Source organism: Asterias amurensis, chromosome 14, assembly GCF_032118995.1.
Source record: "Asterias amurensis chromosome 14, ASM3211899v1".
Classification (NCBI taxonomy): domain Eukaryota; kingdom Metazoa; phylum Echinodermata; class Asteroidea; order Forcipulatida; family Asteriidae; genus Asterias; species Asterias amurensis.
Genome location: NC_092661.1, coordinates 17,290,561 through 17,307,146, shown reverse-complemented (window position 1 = coordinate 17,307,146; position 16,586 = coordinate 17,290,561). Strand labels below are relative to the sequence as shown.

General features: G+C 37.6%; 2 protein-coding genes across 2 annotated transcripts in view; one reads left to right on the top strand and one right to left on the bottom strand.

Annotated features, from left to right (window-relative positions):
- Positions 1 to 2,849: 2,849 nt before the first annotated feature.
- Positions 2,850 to 6,703, bottom strand: LOC139946885 (transmembrane protein 35B-like). The gene is made up of 2 exons (XM_071944649.1): positions 6,523 to 6,703; positions 2,850 to 5,498 (listed from the first exon to the last, which is right to left on the bottom strand). The coding sequence occupies exons 1-2, from the start codon at positions 6,622 to 6,624 to the stop codon at positions 5,199 to 5,201; spliced, it is 402 nt and encodes a 133-aa protein (XP_071800750.1). The 5' UTR covers positions 6,625 to 6,703; the 3' UTR covers positions 2,850 to 5,198.
- Positions 6,704 to 7,634: 931 nt separating this feature from the next.
- Positions 7,635 to 16,586, top strand: part of LOC139947077 (low density lipoprotein receptor adapter protein 1-like) — a 37,243-nt gene continuing 28,291 nt past the window's right edge. Inside the window, exon 1 of the mRNA XM_071944914.1 lies at positions 7,635 to 7,739. Coding sequence (XP_071801015.1) covers positions 7,703 to 7,739 — 37 coding nt within the window. The 5' untranslated portion in view covers positions 7,635 to 7,702. The remainder of the gene's footprint in view (positions 7,740 to 16,586) is intronic.

Below are 16,586 nucleotides of genomic sequence, written 5' to 3'. Positions count from 1 at the left end.
AAGGGGGTGGGGGTGGGGTGGGAGTGGGGGTGGGGGGGGGGGGTGGGCAAACTGCATGATTGATTATGTGTTCATAAGTGTCTGATACTTCACGGGCAACGTACCGTGCCCCCTGGTTAGATGCGTGCCATTCAAATACTCCAGTAGCAGTTCATATTTTACATTTTCCTCATAGGGTGCCCTTTACCAAGGACTGCCTTGGTGTCCTGTCATTCAAAAACGAAGCCTACTGCCTGATGTCTTTGTTTAATTTGGTCTCAAATGTACAAATCCTATTCTTTCCCTTATAGATATCTTCTTATATACGCAATCCAACACTTCCAAAACGTCACAAGTACGACGTAGGCCTACTCGATTTATATTTTATTGGTATTCAAGCTAGTGCGTTTCCCTTTTATCTCATGCCATTATTATTAATCAATACTATTGTTGTTTGAGAATGCGGGTTTGAAACTATCAGTTGGATTATATAACGCAGCTTAGTGTGACTCTATACTTTTGATAATAATAATTCCAGAGTTATTTTGTGTTTTGTCAGGAAATTTTTAAGTTAATTTTGATGAAGGTTTTTCAATTTTGCCAATAATTCACAGCCATAAATTTAATGTATCAGTACTATATCAATATGGCTTTCTATTTATTATTACTTATTATTTTGTTTTTGTTTTGTTGAGAAATGTAAAACGCGGATTTGCTTTTTTTGTGACAAGCACAGGCAAAAAAAGAAGAAGAAAAAAAGGTGAGTGTCCAAAATTAAATCAGTATTTCGAACAAATTTAGTTCAGACTGATAATAATGATGGTAATGCCACATATGCTGGTAATTTCTTATACTTTTTGAAAACGTTAAGAGAAACACAAAATAACATCAGTTTATTTTGTTGTATGGGACTAAGGCTAATTTCTAGCAGGCATTTTGTCTCTGATTTGTAAAAAATTATTACGTCAAACCTCTTTCCATTGTTTTTGAGTCTTTCCTTACAAGGGATGGTTTTGTTTGTGACTTTATTTTGAATTATTTTAAAATTGTGCTAATTAAAGATAAGTGCCATTTTCTCCCCGAAATACTGAAATTAATTAATTTTTACCAATGTGCCTTCAGATTAAGAGTATTAATGGATTAAATAAATAATTTAAACGTTGCTGTTTGTGATTTAAATTAAAACCTCTCCGTGTACTTTGTTGTCAACCTCGTTTTGTAGGGGAATGTAAACACATTTAAAACCACTGGACACTTTTGGAACGACTCAAACTAATTGTTCGCAACAATTCTGTGGGATACAGCTTCCTCATAACGCGTTTTTATTAGAAATATGATTTATCATTTAAACAAATGAATAAAATACTTCATGCAAGAGCTCCTTTATGAGGCATTTGAAAGCACACAAATTTTGTGGAACAAGGGTGTTGTTCTTCTTTCATTATTCTCTTGCAAGTTCGATGACCAATCGAGTTCAAAATATTTTATGTATATGTTTGGGATACACCAAGTGAGAATATTGGTCTTTGACAATTACCAAAGTGTCCAAAGCCTTTAACAGTGCCAATCCCATGCAAGCCAAAACAATAGTTCGAACTCAGGGATGCTTTTGGACAAATGTTTTCCCGTACAATGTCATAATAGGCCTGCTGCAGTATAAAAATGTAAAACATTCACAAACTTTCGCTTAATTAAGTGCCCGGACACTACATAAAGTTACATATAATAATATGCAACATTGTTTGAAGCCTAGCCTACAAATCCGCCAGTGGGATCACCCCGACGCGTCGGAGTGATCCCACTGGCGGATTTGTTGTGCAATTAAAATTACTAAGGTAATTGTTATCATAAATGCAAGCTTATAACTTTCTCGAATCAACAATTATTTACATTGATAGACTTCTAGTCAAATTGACACCCCCATAACAAAAATCACAGCACAAGCAACATTGCCCCACCCCCAAATCTGCGCTACTACCACTCCAAGGCCCTACAATAATTATTCCTGGTGTAATATTCACGAGAGGGCGTAGTCACGTTTCACCGGCACCAAAAATTATAGAGCGCCGCAAGGCGCAAGATGCGGAACTCGGGCTGAAATGTGAAATCCCACTGGACGCCATTTCGGCAAGTAACTCTTTTGATACAACAGTAGATCAGTGCAGACAATGACCATTCCTATCAATGGGAAACAAAACATTCACTTGCTGAAATGGCGCCCATGCGTATTTCACGTTCCAACAATAGATAAAGCTTCAGTTCCGCATCTTGCGCCTTGCGGCGCTCTATAATCTTTGACCGGCACAGGTTGGACCCACAGACATACCCGTCTTCATTGTATGGTTGTATGAGTTGAGTGGAGGAGTTGAATGAGGGTACTTCAAGTTCAGTACAGGTACAAGAAGACTAAAATAGTGTTAACGTATGGCAACATTGGAGGGAGGGCCAAAAGGGCGGGGGAGGGCCAAGGGCGGGGAGGGCCAGGGGGTTGGGGGTTGGCTGGATGTACCCTGTACCCTGCCAGGAGATTATATAACAAACACTTATTAGGCAAAGTAAAACACACAAACAGTCAGACCATTGTTGATTCTCTAATTTGATATGAAATGTTATTCAATCAATACAAAATTAAGCCTGTAATAGATTTCTGAAAAAAGAACTTGGTCATCTGATAAAATTCAAAGAAAAGTAGACAAGTAAGAGAACAGCTCTCAAAACAACAATGCAGTAATTAGACCATGGAGACCTAGCACATCTCGGTTATGTTGATTATAAAACGAAAAATAGCTTACAGCCTGAAATTTTGACACTTAAAGAGTCTTCCTCAAAGGCTCAACTGACAACAAACAAGATGACTGTGCCCCATCACATTATTTGACAACTACCCATGGTTTATTAATTTTGGTTTTACCCATACACCAAAGTATTTTGGTGCAACTTAAAAGAACAGAGTAAATTAATTGTCATTGAGATAACATGGCTTGGGAGGCCCTGGGGCATTTTTTTGAAGATTAATAAATGCCACTGCATACAAAATATGTTTGAATACATGATTTGTTTTAACAAGTCTTAAATACATCGAAATCAGTTCTTTTTCTTTCACTTGTTTCCTTTAACCCTCACCCTCCCGAAATTCATAAAATATCCTCTTTTTCCAAAATGAAGGAAAACCGAAGAGCTGTCAGCCTAAATAACAATCGCCTTCCACTGGGTCAGGCACTCAAATCTTTCCCATGTCCAAACACTTTGATGTAGAAAGACAAACGGAGAGAAGGAGAGAAGAACTACAAAAATTGCTTACATATATACTGACAAATATTGTAAATATCTTTAAGAAAAATATTCTTTGAGAATTCTTTAAAAATACTCAGCTTGATGTTTAATTTCTTTCAAGACTTATTTGTTGACTTGGTCGAAAAAAATATACACACCAACTATAGCGCAAAAGGATTACTTTTTTACTAAATTATATGCTACAAAATTGGACTACCATGTAAAATGTAACAGTTATGCTGATTGCACATGTCTGCAAACCTATTTAGTCAGTATAACATCATATCAAGTTAAAAAAATCTACTGTATTATAGTAAGAAATTATTCATACATCAAGGCACTTTTTGAATTGAATTGTGTTTTCTTCTTCTTTTCTTTACCAAAAATATAGTATTAATCAGCGATCCTCTTTATGCATAAGTCACCGATAGAGGGCGCTACATCGACTACTTTAGAACCTGACTCAGAAGGACTGGAGCAAGTCTACACATCTGGGTCAAAACAGGTTAGTTTTGATCCAGATGTTTGTGTGATACAGATTTATGTTCTCCAGTCATTCGTGTTGCAGACAGTACTCATAGTTCGATATCGGCAAGTATGTTAATGAAAATAAATAGTACTGAGAACCAAAACTTGCTTGATGTTTTTACAGACACTGGCTAGTACATGCCCCTTGGTCATTGCCTTTGTGCCCTCAGAGTGTTCAAATGTTCCAGTACAAAATGTTAATGCCCTTACAAGAAGGAAGTATCAGATCTGGGCCCAATTTCATGGCTCTGCTTCCCTAAGCACAGAATCGGCGCTTACGGAAGTATGGAATTCTGTGCTTACGGCAAGCGTATTTCACAGGTTAGCAGCAAACTTTGGTTTCTGCGCGTGCGTACTCCACGTTACTAGGCATTCTAAGCTTACAAGGCAAGCGCAGAATCGTGATCGTATGCGCAGAATTCAGCGGTAAGCAAAGCCTTGAAACTTGGCCCTGAAATGACAAACCTCCAAACAAAACACAGATCTGAATGTAGAATATCAATATTGATAACAATTTGGTACCCGTATATTTATGGACATTTTCACATCCTTTGTGATATACCGAAAGATATCTCAGAAGCCCACTAAAAAGCTTTTATATTCAATTCTTGCATATTGTTACAATCGGAAGCTCTAAGAAAAAACAAAACACAGAAACACTTTTAACATTGGAGGCCAAAACGATCCATACAAAGAATGGATCATTATAGCGCCAATACAAAAATGTTGTATCAGATCTTCTTAAATAGCGTTACATTTATGGGCCAATTTGCAATGTTGAGATGTCGTATCACAATTAAATTAGCCCAGATGTACACACAAAACAAGTATTTTTGCACAGGGTATTTACATGCAAGATGAAACTTTACAAAACTGAGGTTTGACGCTTTTGCACTGACCCAAAGAATATATTTATTGACAAAAGCTCTGTGACCTGTCAGCCTGAAGATACCTGTGCAAAAAAAACGATGAAGAAATATCAGTTTAAGATGTGGGAGGAAAGCCCACCACAATCAGGCAGGGACTGAAATTACAATTGCAAGGCTCCAGTCTGGGATTTGAACGGGGGTCCCTGAAGTTGAGACAAGAAACCACTGAGCCAACCCGATAGATCCCTCATCATAAAAATAAAATTAATTGGTAAACACTTTGGTTACAATTAATAAAATTGATGTTTATATTATCAATAGAACAAAAAAATAGTTCCCTGATTAGCTCCTTTTATGTGTTAGTAATGCCCCTTATATCCAAAATGGGCACAGCTCTGCTGCAGACTTTGTGATCGTTGTTCCTGTTGAGAACGTTTCCATCCTAATGGAGGTAACCTCTACCATCATGAAAAATGGCCTCCTCCCAAGAGACGACGAAACACCAAATCCGACTCATCCCTCTCTCTTCGTCTCGGCTTGAAACTGCAGTTACGAGTTGTAACGACCTTGACGAGTGATCATATAGAACAAGAGTCCGCCAAAGACCGCCGGAATGAGAACGTTCTGCACCGGATCGGAGAGCGCCAGGAGAGTGTAGACGGCACCTACCATGATCCCAAGCAGGGCGTAGGAGCTGTAGCAATGCCACTCGTAGGTCCCGCAGGCCAGCAGTAAGCCGAAGGACAGCTCCAGGACACCGACGACGGTACGGAATAGGTCAGCTGTCGGCTTGTACCCGGTGAAAGATTGAAATGGGAACACTTGAACGAACCGGTTGAATTCAGATTTCTGACGGGGAAAAAAAGCAATGCCATTTTAGTAAAGGTATATGGGTTAATACTAATATTATTTAATTCTTATAGCGCATTACATCAACTAATAATAATAATCTCAATGCACTTTACATAATTATTACAAATACTGGTGATCAATTAAAACAACGATCGATCGAACATTAAAAACGTATTGAAAACATTGGTATTTATAATAATAACAATAACCCCTATACAACGATTGATAAAATACACAATAAAGATCATGCATGCAGACTCAGTTAAATTAAATAATTCACAAAACAAAACAAAATTACCTAAAAACTTGACCTAAAAACTTGACTTTAACAAGAAGGCGCATTTAGAATTACTGAAACAGTCTATTCCTCCTTTCTCCAAAAAGACGATCAGAGCATACTGATCGAAACGTCGAGTTGAAACCAACGGTTCTTTTCAGCAGAACCACCCCAACTCATTAGAGATAGTCATAACATGGACATGGTGACACCGCAAACCCTTTCCATAAGTCTATTCCTTATTTTAATAATTGTTATCATACCGACATAATATTAGAAACAATTATGGAGTTTTTTAATTTGCAGTATCTGCCGAAAAGTGGCATTCAGGGCGCTGCTCTGAAGAAGAAGAAAAAATAACACATGAAAGCAGCATCAACCAATCATGGGAAAAGTTTCCGTATGGCGCCACCACTTTTTTTATATTTATAGCATCTAGTTTACCTCCAATGAGATATCCCTTTTTGTAAAAATTTGTGAAAAAGGAAAGTGGTGGCGCCATTCTTTTTCGTACATTTTTTCGTAGTCAATTAGAATTATGCACACACACAACCACACCCATTTCTTTACAATAACACATGGGGAACACCACACGTAGTCCTCGTAGACGCTATAAAAGATGGAACTATTCAGGGACAAGACACGAGTCTGTCCCATTCTATTCTACACACGCACACTAGCACAAGTGAAGTAAGTTGAACACATATAAAAATGCAAAATGCAAGTGTCGACATTTTCACCTACCTGCATGCTGTAGGCTGGCTCAAGAGGTACAACCTTCACGACACCAGATGCACAGAATAGCAACCCCAAAGCAATGGACAAAAAGCGATAACTGGACCCCATCTTTGCAAATGAAAATGCCCACTTTAGTACACACTTTTCTAACACGCCAACCTTCACAAACCGAAAAAGCAAATAAAGACCGACGCTACACCAAAGGAGGGCGCTATACTAACTACTACGCCCTTATCATCTCTCTCTCGCGGTTTTATCGATCGTACGATATCGGTTCGATGATTACTTTTTGGATTAGCAGCTGAAATGACGTCGTTGTAACTAAGCCTGAATAATAATTCATTGAAAAATTCCTGTCTTAAAATAAACGGAATCTCTCAGAATTTCGGTGGGAAATTTCCACAGATGTCGAAAATGCCACCCATTGATGTAATGTCCATAAAAATATTATTAATATCTATAGTTAGTTGCCCCCTATACCGGGAAGACTTTCATAACAATTTTCAACTACTCTCGAGAAAAGATAAAACAAATTTAATTTTTACAGGCCTAAAATTTATTTAGAAAAGCTCCAAAACAATAAAGACAATATCAATATTTAGACAGTGCAGTAAATATAACTGGAGCCGGAACTCAACCAAGTCACACTTCGTTCCTACTTTTGATATAATAAATAAATTTTGCTCACATTGTAAAATAAAATGTAGCCGACAGACAGCACACTCCATTTTGTGAGGAACAACTTTTTTTTTCATAATCACTAAACGAATTTAAAATAAATAGTATGCAATTATCAAACTTTCAATTTTTGATCAATAAAAGTAATTTAATTTCTTAGTACTAATTAATTAGTATTAATGACGTTTTCTTATTGTTAACAACTACGTATCAATCAATTATTGTCTGATTGTGCGTAGAGAAAAGCGCGCCTTTTATCCCCTGCCTTTTAGCTTTCTTCGGGTTTTGGCGGTTGGGCTCCAGACACGCCCCCACAACTTCCATATATGGAGTATCTGGCATGCTACGTATTACATCAATGGAATTTGAATATTAATGATGGCGGCATTCCACGTATTGATTTTGTGTTACGCACGCACATTTTTACTACGACGACCACGATCACGCGAGACGGCAATATTTTGATCACACTGACTGGAGTCATTTGCACGTGAAAATAAACAGGAAAATGATGAAAAACCGTTTTGGCAAGGGGAGACATAGAAGTGAGTATACTAAAGATGATATATGTACTAGATTTATTACAGATTAGGGATTATTGGGGGAGAAATGCCGGTTTGTAGTCAATGTTTTGATTCTGTTGTCCCCCGTATTTCATGGTGATGGCAGCGGCATCAGTTGACCGGCGTATGAACCGGTCTTTTTTTTCTCACGTGTTGTGATGTTGTACTGTACTCTATGGATGGTTGTTGTGCCAGTCACCGATGTGTATTAAATCGTCGTGCCAGACGTGACGCAGTTTATAGTCGGGGACATTCTGTGATATTTTCCCTATGTGGAATTGTCGTTAATTTTTACCTATAGGTGGATGAACATAATAATAATATGTAAAATACTCTACTACTAGGGTTTTGGTGTTTAGGTGTTCTTTCTGGTGGTTTGGTGCATTGGGTGTGGAAGGAAGTGACCGTAATTTTATTCTAAAGATCTTTCGGAAACTAGTCGCTCCCCGATCAACAATGCAATATCAGGAAGGAAATATCACCATGAAATGAAAGCAAACTGAGTAATATCATTTAATGTGTTATCCCTTGATATTTCGACTTGATTGTTTATTGTGGATTATTCTGTTTAAAAAAAAAACTATTTTGAAAAGAAAATCATACAGTTTGATTTCAATTTCAATATTGATCACAACTTTAACTCAGTCAGATCACAAAGAATGTGAGAATGTACTAAACCTATAAAACAAATGTAACATAGTTTTTAATACAGAACATTTGAAATACATCAGGTAATTCAGTTTTGGGAAATTGTATTCAATCACACAGCAACTTGCGATACACATTTTATCAGTTGTTTCTCCTCAGTTGCTTCTCCTGTTTACACCTACAATATGTTTAGTCTATAAAAAAATTTCTATTATGCAAAATTACAGGACAAAATATTTCCAGGTTTTACTAAAGCCATGTATAAATGCCACTGTATATAACATTGTATATATTGTATATAACAGTGGCAGGTTGAGCCAACCAGTAATGTAAAAAAGCCTAAAGCGAAAAGGTGAACCAAATAAATAAAACTGTAATTTATAGTATTTTTTATTTTGTTCAGCTAGGGCTGTCCAAAGCAGTACTATCAGCTAATTTGTATATATCACATTTTTACACTTTCGGTAAAGGAAAAAATAAGTTCACAGATTTACAAATAACTTACAGGGTTTACAGAAGGTAATGGTGAAAGACTTCTCTTGAAATATAAGTCCATGAAATGCTTTCTGTTTTGAGAAAACAATAAAACAATATCAATTCTTGATAGCGAGAATAACAAATTAATTTTGAATACATGTCATGACACGAGGAAACGTGCGGAAACAAGGGTGGGTTTTCCCGTTATTTTCTCCCTACTCCGATGACCAATTTAGCCTAAATTTTCACAGGTTTATTATTTTAAGTTGTGATACACAAAGTGTGGGTCTTGGACAATACTGTTTACCGAAAGTGTCCAATGAGTTTAACATAATAAAGAATAATGTAAGTAGTTTTTTTTTTTTTTTAATTCTGTAAACTATACGATTGTCAAAAAGGTTATAATTTAAATAATAAAACCATGGGGGAAAAAAAAATCCATGGTAACACAAAACAGATATAGAGCCAGATCTACTTGGTGTTTTAATCTGTAAACAAAATATTTGTTTTTAAATAATTACTTCTACAATTCTATTGTTTGAAATGATACAATAGAGTCGTAAAAGTAAACTGAACATTTTAAAAAATCTAACAAAGAAATGAGACAAAATGCGTAACACATAGTATTATTATAATTTTATTCTATATTGTAAAAGCTCTGGTACCTTTGAGTAGCAAGCATCACAAAGGCTTATTGTGGATTTGTATTGTAAGCATTATACAATTTTTGCTGAGCAACCTTACAACATTTATTCCCACTAAAAATGAAAACCAAACAAAAAATGTAATAAAATTTGAGAACTACAAAAGATTTGTTATCACAGAGGCAGAAACCACATGATTATGCGGAAAATGTGGTTGCCAAGAATGAGCTCAGAACACAGACTACCACTGCCTGAGCACACTTTGCTACTATTACCAATGACCTCCCCACTACACACTGACCACATCATTAACATTAACAAGCATGGCTGCATGCCTAGTCATCATCTAGTAGTCTTGGTTCAAGGTCTACTCTGTTTATTAGTATCTCTCCATGAGTGATATACATGTGTAGGCCCGAGCTTTGGATTCGGCTCAGGCTACATGCGTTCAGCCGAATCGAAAGCCAAAGCCGTGGCTTCGAAAAGGGCCATAGCAGTCTGGGGTGATAGTGGTCTATGGTGGGAGCATACCCTCTTGTTGTAATGGATCATGGAGAGAGAAGAGGAGTGACTTGAACCAAGACTAGTCATCTAGTTGAGGAACTGTATAATTTGCTTTCACTTACAGAATATCAATGCGTTTTATGCATTCTTTGGAAACGGGAGTGCAAGTAGTATGTTGGTTTACAGTTTTTTTTCCCCCATTATAATGATGAAGAAGGTAAAATACAGTGTACTGTATTTTATTTATAAAACAATTATATTGGTAATTTTTACCTATTAGCATTTGGTTACCGAACAACAAAATTATTAATTCCAGTCAAATTATTGTTTTTATTATTTATTATTATTTTTTTTTACAATAGGTATAATAACAGCGACAAAAATATAAAGAATATTGGGTTCATGTATGGGAACACTGTTCCACTATTTAATGAATCTATAGACTTGCTGGAAAACCCCCCAAAATTAAACATCAAGTTGATGTAAAAGTTGTTATTTCTTAAGTAGGTGAGGTGATTTTAGGCCAAAAAGTTGGCAAAAATCATCAAACTGAAAATATGCAAATTTGGTAATTAAATTAGTACGCAATTTAGAAAGACGGGAAAATTTGCCAAATGATTGCACAGTGTGATGAGACCAGTAAGTCTATAGTAATTTTTAACCTCAGCGTAAGTCATGGTTTCCCCCCATTCTGTGCAGGGTCCTACCTCTATGGTTTTAAGTGGTCAGTAGCCTGAACATCTGACGTCACACTCCGAGGCTTGAGAATATCGCCAGAGACCTGCCTCCAAACCGGCGTGTTTTTTCACCGTTGACCTACATTCATTTCAATACGCAGTCAAATTCTATTGCAGACGTGACAGCAGTGTACTGTTGAGGCATTATGGAAAGCTGATGTCACTGCATGTTTATAATGATATCTTTGTATCCAATGGAATCACTGGATCTGAGTAGCAGGGACCTGTCTTTATCCTTGCGGATAAAGACTGGGGGCCCAGTCTAAGTGGTCAGTGGTTTGCTAGCTAGATATAAAACACCTGCACACTTGTCTAAATTCTCTCCAAGCAGTGGTACACACAGTAGGGATGGATAGTTCAGTGCTGACTATTATTTTTGCATTAATATGGACTTGTGAAAAGGCTGGGGACTGGTGACATGTCTGTGCTTCGTTTTTTGAAAGGGCACTGCATTTTCTCTGTGGTAAAGGGCACCCTATGATGAGGAATGAGGAAATTATAAATGTGAGCATTTCATTCAAGGGCACAAAGGCAATGACCAGGGGGCATGTGCCTTCGTTGAAGTATCAGGCCGTGTTGTCAATGGCAAGTTAACTGGTCCTGCTTACTTGCTGGTCACTAAAAACGTTTTAGCGAACCCTGCTATTTTCTGCTTGATCAATTGACTTGGAATGGTGCCAAGAGTTCACAAAAGACGTCTGGGATATTGATATGAATGATTGAGTTCAGTCTAGAGTGCTCACATGATCAACTTCACAACACTGCGGGATCTCGATTGCCACTCACATTACCAGCAAATCAATGTTTTTCCTGGACCGGTTCCAAAATGTACTCATGCGAAAGAAAGTTTACAAAGGAAAACATTTACTTCAAAATGTCGCTCAAATTTGAAGCTACTTTTTATTATTGTTTATATAATACATGTAACACACCCCTTGCTTGTTCTGTATTCTGGTTGGCTGAAACACGGTCACATGGGGTGAACTAACATCATTTCAGGCCCTTACATTTAGCCCCACAAGAAAAGACAAATAATACACCAAATAAAGTTAGAAACTTGGTTTGGAATAAAAAATTTAAATAAATAAAAAAAACCTAAACTTTATTTAGTTACTGTTAAAACAAAAATACAGTACTTAATGAAATTGAAAGTGCTTTCTTCCTCACTTTTTTTTTTTACAAATTAAAAGTGGAGGGTTAAAATGAATTTTTAACAGTGTCAGTGGAATGTTCAAGCATACTTGCACTTTACTTTGGTTACATTCTTGTGAAAGGTCAGCTACGTGTGCCAATGTCGGGATCTCAAGTTCGTAGGAACAATGAGTATTTTAGCTGGCCATCAGGAATTCTTTGTTGAAAGACAGATGCCACGAACACAACACACAGGCCTGATACTTCACGGAGGCAATGAAGGCGATTGCCTCGTTGCCCTTTGGTCATTGCCTTGGTGCCATTGAAATGATCCAGTATAAATTGATCATTTCCTCGTAGGAGAAAACGCCTTGGTGCCCTTGCCCTTTCCAAAACGAAGCATACAGGCCTGACAACATGGATCTCAGAGAAGAGGATGCAACAGGGAAAGCTTTCCCTTGTTAAAGGAACACGTTGCCTTGGATCGGTCGAGTTGGTCTTTGAAAAGCGTTTGTAACCGTCTTTTATAAAATGCATATGGGTAGAAAGATGTTGTAAAAGTAGAATACAATGATCCACACAAACATGCCTCGAAATTGCGTGGTTTTCCTTTTACCTCGTCGACTAACACGTCGGCCATTTATGGGGGTCAAAATTTTGACTCCCATAAATGGCCGACTATGTTAGTTCGCACAGTAGAAGGAAAACCACGCAATTTCGAGGCAAACTTGTGTGGATCATTGTATTCTACTTTTGAAACATCTTTCCAACCATATGCATTTGATAAAAAACGGTTACAAACGCTTTTGTTTTGACCAACTCGTCCGATCCAAGGCAACGTGTTCCTTTAATGTTTAGCAGAGCAAAATGCTACACAAAATGTATCAGTTTGCTAAACAAAAATCATCATTTGCTAAGATTAGCATTCAGTGTGCACAAAACTTTTCAGTCTTAATTAGATGTAGGCTCGTATCTAGAGCAACTGGGTCACTTAGTCAAGACATACAATGTAGTCTACATACCATTTTTGAAGGGGCAAGGGCGCAGCAAGTTTATTTCACCTTACAGTAAAGGGCACCATGAGAAAATGTTAAATTTCTACTGGAGCATTTCAAGGGCACCAATGCAATGACCATTTTCCTCCAACCCAAAGATGGAAAAAGGGTTTGCTAGGCTTGATTCCTGTGAGAGAAACCCTGTTTGTTTATGGCTCATTAACTTTGAAGATTAAGGTCAACAAACTTTTGAATAATGCTTGAACTACGTCTACGTACAGAAAATCATTTGAATGAATTTAAATGTTGTGTGAGTTGAGGCCACTTCAAGGCCTATGTGCTTCGTTTTTGAAATGGCAAGGGCACCAAGGCATTTTCTCCTTAGTAAAGGGCGCCCTATGAGGAAATTGTAAATTTCTACTGCCAGAGCATTTCAAAGGCACTGCAAAGGCAATGACAGGGGTATTGAGGAAATCGCCTTCGCTGCCTCTGTGAAGCATAAGGGCCATGTCAAACGAGGCAATTCACAGGCAACCAGTTCCAGGCAATCTCCATTAAGAAAAAGCATTCACATTTAAATGTTCATTTATTTCTCTTGTGGATCGTAAGACAATGTTTGAAACATGACCCATTTGCCACCAAAGTGGTCATGTAGTATGCGCTGCAGCTGGTTGCCTCCTAGTTGCCTATAAAAATTGCCTCGTGTGACAAGGCCCTAAGGCCTGCACTTCCAAAACATTTTTCTTTAAAGCCAAATTAGACACTTTCGGAACAGAAAAGAAAAAAACAGTTCACAGATTTACAAATAACTTACAGGGTTTACAGAAGGTAATGGTGAAAAGCTTCTCTTGAAATACTATTCCATGAAATGCTTTACTTTTTGAGAAAACATTAAAACAATTATCAATTCTCGATATATAGAGAATAACGAATTTATTTTAAACACATGTCATGACACGGCAAAACGTGCGGAAACAAGGATGGGTTTTCCTGTTATTTTCTCCCGACTCCGATGACCGCTTGAGCCTAAATTTTCACAGGTTTGTTATTTAAAAAAAAGTTGTGATACACGAAGTGTGGGCCTTTGGACAATACTGTTTACCAAAAGTGTCCAATTGCTTTAAAATCCAAATAGGTACATTTGTAGCTGTTACCCCCTAGGCTGTCCCTATCACAAATTCCCTTTTTAGGCGTCCGGGCCCAACCGTGAGACTAAAAATAATTTATCAGTCTTTAATGTAAAAATGATCGTGAGGGGTCATTTATTCGCCCCTTATTTTGATAACCTTCAGGGGGCCCAGACCCAGACTAGCAGTGACCTTAGATGACTGAAGAAAGAGAAGCGCGGTCTAAATCACTAGTCTGTATTCGGGGGAACTTTCTCATTAGTGCGTAATTTGTTTCTCCCTGCTGGTTCCATTGAGTTAATGTTTGTACTGCTGATGAGCTGTACATTAGTCAGTGCTTTTGTTTGGTCATGTGATTAGTCAGATGGCTTTATTTAAAGGTACTTGGTCAAGGGACTCTAGGGGTGATTTCTTTTCAAGCTAAAAGTTGAATTTTATTTTTAAAACGTTGATGAAAATTGAAAAGTAATGTTCCGTCTAAGTGCCCACATGGATTTGTGGAGGTTTTTGCTCGATCATGTGACTCGTATTTGTTTGTTTGTTTGTTTGGTTGGTTTATTTCCATCTACACAACAAACTTGAAAACAATAATAACAGGAAAATGAATGCAGGCCTGATATACTTCACGGAGGCACTGTGTTGATTTGTCACGATGCCCCATGGTCATTGCCTTGGTGCCCTGAAAATGCTCTGGCAGTGGCAGTAGAAATTTACAATTTCATCATAGGGTGCCCTTTACCAAGGAGAAAATGCCTCAAAGTGCCGGCCCCTTGCCCTTTCAAACAAAGCATACAAGCCCGGCAAAGAAAGCTTTTATTTTTTTGTCAAAATAAAGCTCTTCAAATATTCAGGTAATTTTTCAGAGTGTCCACAGATTTACATTAAACTTACAGGGCCGTATCATACCATAACTGGTATACGTTTTTACATGCTAAAACTGAGACGAAAATTATTTTTGTGACATTGTTTTACTTACTTCTCAAAAACTATAAAGTACCTCAGCAAGTAATATTTTAAGGGAAGCTTTCTATCATTATCCTCTAAGTGGACATTGTGTTATTTTTGTTAGAAAAAAGCACATACATGTAAGACCCTTTAAAAGATCATTTACTCATAGCAAAGGAAAAACTTCAGTAGGTTCACCAGTAAATGAATTTCATAGGCAAATAAACCAATAGGGGGCGGGGGGGGGGGACAATTTTAGGTAGGTACAAGTTTGTTTTCAGAAGATTCCTTCATGTGGATTGAAAGAGATTGGATTTAGGAAACTATTGACGCATTCTCCATTAGGTCTAGGTACAGACTGTCTGTGATTAGAGACACAGCATCTTGTAGAACCTGTTTTTTAGGCGCTTAATCCCCAGGAAGTACAAATCACAGAGTGACACATCATCAGCCAGCCGAACATCCGGAGACTCGAACCTGGACAAACCACATCTTTTCCTTTTTTAAATCTTGTGTTTACAAATTTTACTTTTAAAAGTACATCGTGGGAATTGATCTGAGAGTTTAAAAATAAAAGTTTGGACCTGTTTGATGTCTGCCATCTTTGTCAAGATTTCATTTGTTGTGGCGTCTTTTGACGATAACTCTCAAGGGCTGAGTTGCCAGCAGTTAAACTGTCCTTCTTAAAAATTTCAAAGGACATCACGTGTTTTGTTATCAAAGGATGAGCATCAGTCCGTCCGCAAGCCAATCACTTCTAACTGCAGGTAATATCCAACCTAATCCGGTAAATAAGCTTTTCTTGTAAGATTTAAGCTTTTCTTGTAAGATACTTTGTATAGAATTTTTGTTTAGTGGTTCATGATTTGTTTATTTGTTTGATTGTGTGTATTCTAAGGCCAGGGTTTTAGATGTGTTCTTTGGATAGGGAGTGTGCTGTTTCTTTATGTTACAGGCATTCATATATTATAACTTTGATTGATGTTTAGGTTTTTGTGAACAATGTTTTAGGAGATTTTACCGTGCAGTGTCGTGTGATTTCAAACAGAGATTTTTTTAACTTTATTTTAGCAATTGTTCCATTTTTTGACTTTCTTTATCATGCTCCAGCCGTGGGTTTCCATGAGAAACTGTGGCTTATTGGCTGCAGTCAACAACCATAGCCATAGCCTGAAGTCGTTTGATATAGACATGGCTTTCGTAGCTCCAAGGTTCTCTCATTATAGAAAAAAAAAATTCTTCTGACTTTTGGCCGTTACTTTTGTCTCAACTGTGCCTGACATGGTGGCAATTTTATCTTGGAGAGGGCAAGGCCTTTTTCTTTTGCAAAGGGCAATTCAAGTGGAAAATCAGTGGCCAAGACTGGGGCAACAGAGGTCAAGACCGGGGCAACAAAGGCCAAGACCAGGGCAACGGAGGCCATGTGTATTTTCAAGCATGTAACGTCCTTGCTGTTTTCCAAGTATGAACGATCACAGCTGGATCCCCAAGTTGTATCCAGAAGTCCAGAGCCAAGCGGATGTTTTCTCTTTGTCTCCGTTGTTAAATGAAAATCAATAGTAGGATGCAGCTGGTGCATGTGTGCTACATAATGTATTTATAACTCCATGGGATGTAGGTC

Bases quoted from the DNA above. Each gene is read 5' to 3' on its own strand.
- LOC139946885 (XM_071944649.1), bottom strand. From the start codon at position 6,624: ATGGGGTCCAGTTATCGCTTTTTGTCCATTGCTTTGGGGTTGCTATTC. The intron at 5,499-6,522 runs GTAGGTGAAAAT...TTTCCCCGTCAG, and splicing joins AGCCAGCCTACAGCATGCAG to AAATCTGAATTCAACCGGTT.